This window comes from Mercenaria mercenaria, chromosome 13 (genome assembly GCF_021730395.1).
Source record: "Mercenaria mercenaria strain notata chromosome 13, MADL_Memer_1, whole genome shotgun sequence".
NCBI lineage: Eukaryota > Metazoa > Mollusca > Bivalvia > Venerida > Veneridae > Mercenaria > Mercenaria mercenaria.
The window spans coordinates 35,515,737-35,527,905 of NC_069373.1; the positions used below are offsets into that span (position 1 = coordinate 35,515,737).

At 33.7% G+C, this 12,169-nt stretch overlaps 1 protein-coding gene across 4 annotated transcripts in view; it reads right to left on the reverse strand.

The window, feature by feature from the left end:
* Window positions 1–12,169, reverse strand: part of LOC123528861 (nucleolar protein 8-like) — a 41,823-nt gene that overhangs the window by 3,759 nt on the left and 25,895 nt on the right. For all 4 annotated transcript variants that reach the window (XM_053521543.1, XM_053521540.1, XM_053521542.1 and 1 more), the window contains 9 exons: window positions 11,309–11,377; window positions 7,640–10,507; window positions 6,854–6,985; window positions 6,458–6,571; window positions 5,117–5,204; window positions 2,538–2,658; window positions 1,768–1,872; window positions 753–981; window positions 243–381 (listed from right to left, as the gene is read on the reverse strand). In XM_053521543.1, the coding sequence (XP_053377518.1) occupies window positions 352–381; window positions 753–981; window positions 1,768–1,872; window positions 2,538–2,658; window positions 5,117–5,204; window positions 6,458–6,571; window positions 6,854–6,985; window positions 7,640–10,507; window positions 11,309–11,377 (3,756 nt within the window). In that variant the 3' untranslated portion in view covers window positions 243–351. The remainder of the gene's footprint in view (window positions 1–242; window positions 382–752; window positions 982–1,767; window positions 1,873–2,537; window positions 2,659–5,116; window positions 5,205–6,457; window positions 6,572–6,853; window positions 6,986–7,639; window positions 10,508–11,308; window positions 11,378–12,169) is intronic.

The window sequence follows — 12,169 nt, forward strand, 5'->3', positions numbered from 1 at the left end:
ACCAGTGCCGACTTTTTTTGCAAGTAAAAGATGATTCCCAACATGAATCACAATTTAACTGAAGAGTAGTTTGGGATTTTTTACCCTCAAATAAGATTTCTAGGTCATATTATGTATACAAAAAGATATTTATCCATGTGCAAGGACAAACTTGTAACACGCTATTTGATGGGACACAGAAAATTTAGATTTTAGTCACTTACAATGCCTATACAAGTATTTGTACTTTTCAAAAATCTTACTTTTTTGTATGATCTTTATCAGTATGTTCTCTATGATCTCCATCACTTTCCATGTGTTCCTCATCATCTCTTACTTTAAACCTGTTAGCCAGTGACAGCTGATTGGTTCTCAATGTCTCAGGAATAGGTATAGCAGAATCTACAAATGTAGTAAACATGGTGTTCAGATAATATTATATGCCAAAGATATTCTGTCTGGTTTCCTGACTTACGTGAAATAAGGACTTTTGTTCGTTTGTTTTGGGTTCAGTGCCATTTTTCGAAACTTTTACAGTATTTCAGCTGACATAAGGACATGAAGGGATATCTAGCTTTAGCTGGCAAAACAAAACTTAAAAGCCTCTCCATGGTTTCTTTGATCTTGCTTCGAACGTGTCTGGCCATTTTGGTGTATCTCATACCAGTACTTTGCATTGGCATTTAAAAATAATGTAAATACCAATAGCCTAGAGCAGATTACATGTTGTATAACAAATGCTGTCCATTTTAGCAAGATTAAAATGAGCTTACCTTCATTATCATCAGCTTTTCATCATCATCATCATCACTGTAATGTCTACCAAATGCTGCCAGCAGTGAGAAACCTGCACCACCAGACGTAGCAGCAGAAGGAACATTCACTTTTTCTACAAATGTCTTTTTCAGTGAATCAGAGATCTCATAAAACTTGTCTTTGCTGACCTCTGGTAATACAACAGCTGGTTCTTTCTCCATGCTAACATCTTCCTTCTTCTTTTTCCTTTAAATTATAAAATGATAAAGTTTCAAAGTTTGCCATTATAGATACAAAAGTCTGTATCTGAAAGTAAAAGATATTTTTCAGCCAATTAGACTTTTTCTTGATACTATATGTGAACAAAGGTCATGTGCTAATTTATATTTATGTGTGATTCTGTGATTCTAGCAAAAATACTTTTTGAATTCTAAGCATCTTCACTTTCAGATGGACAGATGGAAGGATGGACAGCTGGACAGAGAACACCAAATTTGTATCTCTTCAACTTCAAGTGTGGGATTATGGAAAGTCTAACAGCCACATTTGCATATCATTCATTTATTTTATGGTCAGATATGCAACTACATTTAAGAGCATAATTATATAGAACTGAAAAGTAACTTCCATCATTTATTTATGGCAACTGTATTAACTCAAACAACAAAAGGACAGTATTTTTACAGTTTTTCTAGTTCATATTTCATCACCAACAGTTTTTCCAGTTCAATGACATACACTATTTACAACAGTTTTGTTTCTATACCAATTACTACAACTAGCTCGCTTTCTATTAAATCTACTATCATTTAATACAGAATATTTCATTTTTGCAAATATTTGCATCCAGTACAAAAAAAAACACAATGTATCATGAATATATCACATGTATCAAGAAACTTTCCTGAAAACTATCACATGCTGCAAAACATGAATCCATAATAATATAAATCTAAATTTTAGCTTTCTTAACATGAGATAATACCTAACAGTACATAAATAAAATCAAATATACAGGCACACAAAACTTACTTTTTCTTTTTCTCAACAATCTCGGGTTGTTCTGCCGGTTTCGTTTTCACAACAAAGTGCTGGTGTTCTTCACGTGCTGGATCATATTTCAAAGCCCCTACATCTCTGTAAACACATTTTATTTCACGTAACATTTAGCCGAGTCATGCAATAAGAGGAAACAGGAAGTCATAATACTGAATGAAATATTGTGTGATCTTGTGGGATAAAATTACATGCTGAAAGTCGCATCCAGATGAAATAAATGTTTATATATCTGCCAAATACTAAAAGGGAATATTTTAATGTCACAAAAAATCTGATGAAACACAGAAATAGGGCTGTTTGTATGTGGAAAAGCTTGGGACTTTCATTTTTATAAGATATATTTTAAGTAAGCTGTCAAGCATAAATGAATATCTATCAATAACTGATTGGTTGAAATGGTAATTTTATCAGGAAATCATTCCTTTTGTTTGAATATATCATTCGCATAAAGCAAGCAAGTAATATTTACATTAATATTAATATGTTAAGGGGGCTCGACAAAAACCATCTTCCTAGATTTATATCATGTCTCTTTTGTATCACCCAACAGCTTCTGCACATTTAACCAAAATGGAAACACTTGTCAGATGTCTTTGGATCATCTTTTGTGGAATATTGGTCCCAGCAAACTATATATTAGCTAACACACACACTTTACACTGGGCCTCAATATAGTGTCCCATGTAGCTTCAGGTTGAAATGATAATATCATAACATGTTAATAAAGAAGTTTTTAATCTTACTTGAACTTTCTTTTAGCTTTATCATGTTTGTGAATAGCTCCGACTGCCTTAGCACCAACAACAGACTGTAGGATCTTCAGAGATCTTGTTGTCTCATCTTCCTCATCTACCTTCCCTTCCTCTGAAATATAATAAACAAATAAATCATTGGAAACTAGAAAATGTATCAACTGAAAATTGGGACTCCCTTAAAAGAGCACTGTCCATAAAAAGGTTGTAAAATTTAAAACAAGAGGGCTATAAGCCTATAATGACCCTGGATTGCTCCCCTGAGATTCACAGTTTGATAGCATAATTCTGGTACAGGGTCACCCAAGGAACATTACTGTGAAAACATTTTGAAACTAGAGATGCTTTTGAGAAAAGCGCATGTCTCCCACAACTGCCTACTCATCAAAATAGTAAGTCAGTCTTTATATACTGTTTAGGACGGATTACACCAAACCGGAAGTGACTACTCAGTGTTACATGTGAAGTAGTCCAAAATGTAGTTCCATGCTATGGATGAAATCTGGTATAATGAGTGACATAAGGAGGTGACAGTTAAATTTTTGGCTTATGTTTATTGCTTATTGTATTGAGAATAGATCTAGACCATTTTCATTGTAAATTTCCTGGAATAAGTTTTATTCTTTGCGAAAAATGTCTACCTACACGTAATTGCTAGACGGCTGTTTTCATGGGGGCATTTTTAGAGGGTGATGTTTCTCAGAACAGATTATTTTTCTTATATACAACATAACATGTCAATATTTTTCTATTTTTGATAAGAAGACATGTTATACTAAATGACCATATATGGTTTTCATATCATTGAAATGCTCTAAAGTGCTGAAAATGAGGTCTGAATGTTTTGTTATTAATATGAAATAAATAAGGAATTGAATTGGTAGAATGTAACCTATAAGTTGTGCAGGGGTAAAGATTGAAACTTGTTTAAATGTGGCTGTAAATAGGCTAGTTTGCCAGATTATGATAGAAAATGACAATTTCAGTGCAATTTAGCAGAGAAAAAGAAGAAAAACTAAAAATATTTCAATATCACTGTTTTGGGTGTATTTTTTCAAAAATTCAAAGATGTTTTTCTTTTTTAAAAAAAACTGTAGATGGCGAAAGATATCCAATGAGCCTTAAAGCTCACCATAAGCACTTAGTGCTCAGGTGAGTTTATAAGAATACCTAAACCAAAGGACCATACCTCCACGAATATGCCCCTTTCAAAAGTACTTTCATTATGTACATCAAGTTTTGAAAATGGGTAAGTTTGAATAAACTGCAACTTATAATCAGTCTTGAGTGGGCCAAAATCTATTTAAAACAACACCAGATCATAACTTACATAATTATGTGACTATTTTGGTGAATAAATAAAATGTTCAGTATGCAAAAGGACCTTTTCATATTGTACCTTTGCATATGGCTGGTTCAATTTATGCTTGTGTGTAATCAAATAAAATATGAAAATATTTTTGTACATTATTTTTTTATTTCTGACATTTTTGTTGGGTTTAACATCACACCAACGCAATTGTAGGTCAGATGGCTATTTTCCAGCATTTCATGGTGAATAAAGACCACAGGTGCTCCTCTGAACATTATTTCAGCCACAAGCCAGCACCTGGTTAAAACCATCAACCATCAGAAAGCCAGCTGGATGGATTCCTCACACATGCCACAAGCGAGGTTGTAAACCCATATCAAGTGGGGCAAGTGATTACAAGTCAGTTACCTTAACCACTCTCCAACAGAGGCCACCATATATATAATAAGAGCTGTCCTGAGAGAGCGCGCTTGACTTTTCTCAGTGCTTGACTCTGAATTAGAGCTTTGCAAGTAAAAAAATTCCAAGTTAAAAAGGGACATAACTCTGTCAAAATTCAAATCAGAGTTATGGGAATTTGGCCTCCTGGTGTAGACTTTGATAGTAAATATGTGTTTTGAGTTTCAAGTCAACAGCTTAAATAGTAACAGAGATATCTGACTTTATCAAAAATTTAACAAAAAATTCTAAGTTAAAAAGGGGCATAATTCTGTCAAAATTCAAATCAGAGTTATGGGTATTGTTTCTCCTGGTGTAGACTTTGATGGTAAATAAGTATTTTAAGTTTCAAGTCAAAAGCTTTGATAGTAACAGAGATATTTGACTTTATCAAAAACTTTAACCAAAAATTCTAAGTTAAAAAGGGGACATAATTCTGTCAAAATTCAAATCAGAGTTATGGGAATTGTGTCTCCTGGTGTAGACTTTGATAGTAAATAACTATTTTGAGTTTCAAGTCAAAAGCTTCAATAGTAATAGAGATATTTGACGTTATCAAATTTAAAAAAAAAATCTAAGTTAAAAAGGGGCATAGTTCTGTCAAAATTCAAATTAGAGTTATGGGGATTGTTTCTCCTGGTGTAGACTTTGATGGTAAATAAGTATTTTAAGTTTCAAGTCAATAGCTTTGATAGTAACAGAGATATTTTACTTTATCAAAAACTTTAACCAACAGCGACGCTGACGCCGGGGCAAGTGCAATAGCTCTACTCTTCAAAAAAGTCGAGCTTAAAACTGAATAATACTTCCTTAGACATACCATCATCCTCTTCTGATCCCGACTCTATAAACCTTGCATCAAGTTTAAATCTCTCATCATGTCCAAATCTTGACTGAAGCTTTGCTAGCTAAAAATATATATTCGTATGTATCAGTTTTATTACTTAAATTTTGTTATAAACTATATGTCGTAAAGACGAGCTTTGGCAGAAACTTACCAACATATTGCTTCCTGTACAGCTGCTGCTTCATTCTAAATGTTTTGGATGTCAACATACAGTGTTGGCTCAAACACAGTACAAATATTTCATCATGTAAACTAATTTAAACTGACAATTTTAATTAGATGGCTCTGTTTCATTTCAACTGTTAACTTATAATTCAAAAAACAATCTCCATCAACTGATCATGAGTTTCAAAAACTATTAATATAGTTTACAGGGCTTCAAAGATCAAAGCTTATTCAAAACAATAGCTTTTTCTAAAACATATATGCCACCCATGATAGCCTGACCCATTTTCAGCCCAAGATCTCTATGATCTTGACCTTTAATCCACTGTGCCTCCAAAACGATAGAGATCATCTACTGACCACAGGCAATTATTCTATGAATTTTAAAACTGAAGTCCAAACAACAATTTTTATCTATTGAGTGGAAACCAATATGGCATTGACCTTTGACCTACTGACCTCCAAAACAATAAAGGTCATCTTCTGACCACAGGCATTATCCTATAAAGTTTGAAAACTGTAGGCTGAAGCTTTCTTTACTTATTGAGTGGAAACTATTTTCAGTTTCAAGCTCATTTTGATCTAGACCTTTGCCTTACTTAACCCTAAAGCAACTGGGCCTATCTACTGACCACAGGCAATTGTCCTAAAAAGTTTGACAAAGCCTTCCTTATTTACGGAGCCTAAACTGTTTTCAGTCGTGAGGTCATTATGACCTTGACTTTTGACCTATTTACCCACAAATCAATAGGGTTCATCTTCAGCCCACAGGCAATAACCACTAGTCTCAGGTCTCTATAACTTTAACCTTTGACATACTGATGCCCAACCTATTCGGTTTACCCACGGACCAACAGACAATGAGCAAAACAATACTCCCTCTTCTTCGATAGGGACATAAATATTCAAATACTTCATTTCAAATTAAAGTCTTCAAAAATATCATTCTCATATGCATTGAATAAATAAACAAAAGTGCAACTGTAAATATTCACCATGAATACACTTCATTTCCAAGTCTTCAAGAATGTTTTCTCTAACGATTGAATAACTAGCCAAAAGTGCAATAGTAAATATACATCGAGTTAAAGATCATTTTATCCTTTCATTCTTCAAACTTTAAACTTTGAAAGAGTTCTTCAAACAAACCTTTCTCCCTTCTGCACCTTCAAATTCATCTCTGATGTTGAATCTATTTGTGTCATCATCATCTTCATCATCATCAGAGTCAAACAATGTCTTTGACTTGGAGGCAGATTTCAGCTGAAAATGCGAATAAAAGATAGTACACTAAACAGCTGCTGTAACTTTCATATTATCTTTCAATGACTAACTTCATAGTTTTTCATATTAATCACTAAACTTTATAGTTTCAGTTCAGTATAAACCAATGTTATATTGAAAGCTATCTGATCATGCTGTAAACATTCTAAATAGATACAAGTTTCTTTAATCCAGTTGAAAATATCTAAACAATTGGGAGCAAACTGATAGAGCATCTAAGATTGCATGGATTAAACTATCATTTGTACATATTTTACAAACCTCTTCCACAGTATTTCTATTCTGTTCTGAAGCCCTGCTTACTGATGTTGGTTTATCTGTTTCCATGGCAACATGATCTTCATCAGAGTCAGAATCAAACACAATTTTTGTGTTTGCAGTCTTGCTTGCATCCTGAAAACATATTTCAGCAATTTTATTATATGTGATAGTTTGTATGTTTTGGGTTTAACGCCATTTTTCAACAGTATTTCAGTCATGTAAAAGCTGGCAGTTAACCTAACCAGTAATCCTGGATTCTGTACCAGTACAACCCTGTTCTGCGCAAGTAACTGCCAACTTTCCCAAATGAATCAGAGGTGGAGGACAAATGATTTCAGACACATTGTCTTTCATCAAATCGTTTCAGAGAACATACTGCCCGCCAGAGGATCGAACTGACAAACCCACATTCCATAGAACAGCGCTCTCCCTAATGAGCTAAGTGGGCGGACTTATCTGTAATAGATATACATATGTAAGTGAACACATGGCTGCATGATCAAACTTATTGTACTTCGCAGAACTACACTTCGAGATTAAGAAACATCTTGCAGTGTTTTAGCCATGTTCTGTATCAAACTTTGAATAATATTACGTTTCTGCATTTTATAACAAATTGAAAATTTGGCTAAAAGATCATTAATACTCCTTTTTTTAAACTTAAAATATGTCACTGTTACAACCAATCTGACAAACTACTGGAAGATGTATAAAATCTCTAATAATGATCAGGTATTCTCCAATAAAATGAAACAATTATATCATACCTAGCTTTTAAATACTCACAAGATTTGATAGTGCATTCTTGATAAGAGATTTCTGTGCCAGAGCCTCCTTCTGTCTCTGCTTCACTGCCTCTAGTCTTTTCTTATCTATGTCAGCTTTGTTTTCTAAATTTGGAAACTTTGCCTTTAACATGGTATTAGGCTGAATGGTGGTTTTTATAGCACGATTTTGTGCATCAACAGTCTTCTTTCCATGTAACATGTCAATCTGTTGCAGTCTAGTATTCGTATTCGCCAAATCCTTCAAACTGAATTTAGCGTTATCAGACTGTTTAGTTACGTTTGTTTTCACACCTGCATTTAGGTTAGCTATGTTTAGTTTTTCAGACTGAACAGTTTTCACTTTAGTATTTTCATCACTTTCAGTTTCACTGCTACTGCTGTCTTCACTTTCACTACTTGCTCTGCTTTCTATCTGACTGTCCATGCCTTGAATATTATTTTTATCACCAGCTGCTACCTTCAGCATATTTCTTTTAATGCAGCTTTTGTTAACAGTATCACATTGCATAGCTGTCAAAGAATTTTTGCTTTTATCATTATCACTACTAGAATTGTCTTCCTCATTACTAGTATCCACTATTTCCGATTCCATATTTGTGTCATTATCAGAATCAGAACTTTCTGACATTATACCTGAACAATCTAATGTCTGATTTTTCATATCTTTAGGTAAAGTTTTGTTTTTGTTGTCATTTCCGGCAACTTTATCTTTAAATTCACAACTTCTGCCATCATCACCACTATCATCATCACAATCATTGTTATTTTCATCACTATCATCATCTTCACTATCATCATCATCATCATCAAATTTGTTATGGTCTGCCTGGTGCACCTTGGAGACACTGCTCATTGTTTCCTTTTCTCCTACTTCATGACACACATTGTTATCATTCACTTTATCACCAGTACCATCATCAGTAGCTGACTTTTCACTAAAACTGTCTAAATCACTAGAAGACTTATTTACAATCTTAGATCTCGTATATTTATTTTCATTATTTAGTAATTTTATATCATCTTCACCTACACTTGCTTCTGAAATATTTCTTGACACATCATTTGACTTTCCTGAGTCTTGTACTTCTTTCATAGCTTTAGATATTAATGTTTCAAAGTCACTGTTACTGTCACTTTGACAATCATCATCATTATCATCATTATCATCACCATCATCATCATTATCATCATCACTTACATCATCTTCATTTCCCTCCTCAATGTCAGAACAGTTATCTGACTCTTGTGTACCATCTTGTACCGTTTTCTTTTCTGGTCTGATTTTTTCCTCATTCTTACTAACTTTACTTCCAACAACTACAGATTCTTCAGATTCATCACTGTCTGTTTCATTCCCTATCTCAGAGTCCTCATCTTCACTGCTGCTACTACTACTGCTGCTGTGATATTGATTCTTTTTCAGTTCAACCACACCTAAATCACTTTTATCAGTGTTTCTTCCATTCTGTTTCAACTGTTCAGAATTCAAAACTTCTCTAACATCCAACTGTTTTTTCTCTGATTCCATTTTTTCTAATTCCTTTTTTACAAATTTTTCAAAATCACTATCATCGTCATCCTCTTCTGAAGAACTATTACCTGGTTTAGTATTATCTGTCACATCAAGTCCACTCGAAAATTCATCAAGAAGTATATTTGGCTTCACAAGTTTTCTAGATCCTGTTGTTTTTGAGGAAGATTTTTCAAAACTGATCATACATGGCTGCCTTTTCGGATGAACTGACATTTTTCCATATGATACAATACTGACATCCTTTTGATTATTCTTTTTGCTATCTCTAGAATCCTCAACTACATCCTCTTTGCTTTTTATACTACTTTTATCAACAACTCTTAAACCTGTTCCTGTGTTTGCATCTGATGAAAGAAATTTAGTTCCACGAAATGCTAATAATGTTTTCTTACCATCAACTACCTTTGCTTTCAAATCAGTTTTTGAATTATTCATTACATGTGGCTTTTCAGAGCTGAGTTGCTTCTTTGAAAGATCAGAATCATTTTGGTTTTCACCAGAAGTATTTGTATCTGATTTTCCAGATTTCAAATTCTTCAGTTGTTTCTTAACCAGAGTCTCAAAATCACTATCATCATCATCATCGTCATCATCATCATCATCATCACCATCACTAAAATCTTGATTAAATTTACCACTATTTAATTCATTTAACCCACTTGAGTATTCATCAATAAGCTTCTGAGGGCCACCAAACATGTTTTCAGTACTCTTCAGTGCTGTCATGGTTTTTATGGAATTTGGTCCTGTTCTCTGAAGATCTTTTACATTAGTACTAGATTTCTGAACAGAAATATTACCTTTTCCACCATGAATTTTTTCAACGTTTTTATTGTAAGTTTGACCAAAATGTCTTAGCCCAGCTTTCTGATAAGAAACATTAGACACTTCGTCATCTGAATCAGAATTAAATCTAGAAAGATCCATAAAATCATCTACAACATTATTTAAACCTGGTGCGGTCACATTCACATCATCATCCTCTGGATCGGAGTCAAATCTACTGAGATCGGTAAAACTATTCCTTGCACTTTCAGATTTACCTTTCACTGGAACCACTTCAAAGTCAGAATTACGATATGTTTTATCACTTTCTACTACCTCCATTACTCGTTTCTGTAAACCATCTTGACTAGACTCTCCATTTACATATCTTTTTCGTTTAACTCGTGGTTTCCATTCTGGGAATTCCCCTTTCCTTTTTCTGCTTACTTCATTATCATCTTCTTCTAACTCCCATGTTAGTTTGCAAGGGTCTATATTATCTATGTACTTCTCATCTTTTATTCTCCTTAGGTTATGGGTCAGCTTTGAGGGATCTATCTTCTGTATCTTTACAAATATTAAGGAATAATCTTGCTTTTTATTATTTTACAACCTTTTTTACACGATTCTTTTATGAAAAAAGATAATTTAGTAATATAAATGTTTATTAAACAAATTGAATTTTTTAGGTGTTTTATTATACAAAACCACACTAGACTTCTTCAACAAACATTGCATGTGAAGTGGTATTACTCTGTAATAAACTAATAATTCAATAATTTCTATCATATACAACCAGACGAGTTCTCCCACTTTACGTCACTGTAACCTCATATCGTCCCCTTAGCGCAAAAAGTGAATAAGTCCTTCTTTAAGTCAATGCAGTTATACACTTATTGCGCTGAGGTGACGATATGTTTTTTTAAGAAATAATATACCTCATTTAGTGACTTGTCACTGAATAAAATCGTTTGTTTGGAGTTCAGATGAAAAGGAATTATATCAAAAGGGCACAGCCCAAGTAATAATAATATGCATCTGAACGACAAACAATGATTTTATTCGAGAGCAAATCACTAAATCAGATATTTCACTACAATTCTAACACATTACCAAGGATTTTAAAGTACATCCTTGATGACATCTATTAAATATTTGCCTGTTTTCTGTTGGTTTCTTTTCCAGCGCGCCACTATCCCATTTGATGCAATGACGTAATAATGCGAGATCAGAAAAATAATTTGTTGTTTAATAAAACACAGTTTTCAGTCTCCTTTGTTTAATAGGAAAATGAAATGATTCATATTAGAATTGCTGACAATACATGACTATTGAAAATGAAGAGACATAATTATGATGTAAGGATACTTTGCTTGCACCAGATTTCTTCATATGAACAATTGGTAGCACTCTTCCATACTTTCCAACTATCCATTTCTGGAAAAAAAGCAAATGAAGAATTGACATTCAATACAGTTCCCTACTTTATAGGAACTCATTACTTCAAATGTAGAATAATCTAATGATCTGATATCTATCAATGCTGTATTTTTATATTATGCTTTCATGAAAAATGACTGGATTTGAATTTGCATGTCTGGAAATCCATAAATGTTTATTTCCTGAAAATATTTTATTAATTGGAACATTTTCTTTTATTATTATTATTATTATTATTACCAGATTTATATAGCACCCTTTTCATGATCAATTTCACGTTCAAAGGCGCTTTACATAGTTCAAATGCAGCCACATATGCAGGGGGCATAATTCATCCTTTACTAGTACAGACACAGAGCGATCTGACCAGAGGGACAGAGTGAGACAAAAGCCACCACAACAGAGAGATCAGAAATCAGATACAGGCTTGTCCGGCTAACTTAGCCTAGCTCGTTGCGAATAGACAGCCTGGTTCTTTAATGTGCCCAGTGTATAGCGCTGATACACGCAAGGATTGCCTGGGTTCCTGACCAATACACCTCTAGTTGGGCGGGAAACACTGAAAAGCGTTTCTGAAAATTCCCGAGTAGCTGCCGGGGATCGAATCCCCGACCTCAGGATTGGAAGGCCAGTGTGCAAACCACTGAGCTATCCATCCACCATGTTATTTTAATATGACTTTACTCTCTAGATGGATGGAAAACAGAGAAAAATATATCTTTGTCATAAAGGAAAGAGGTTCCAATAATAAATTACAAAAAAAATCTTAGCCAGTATGACACATACTAG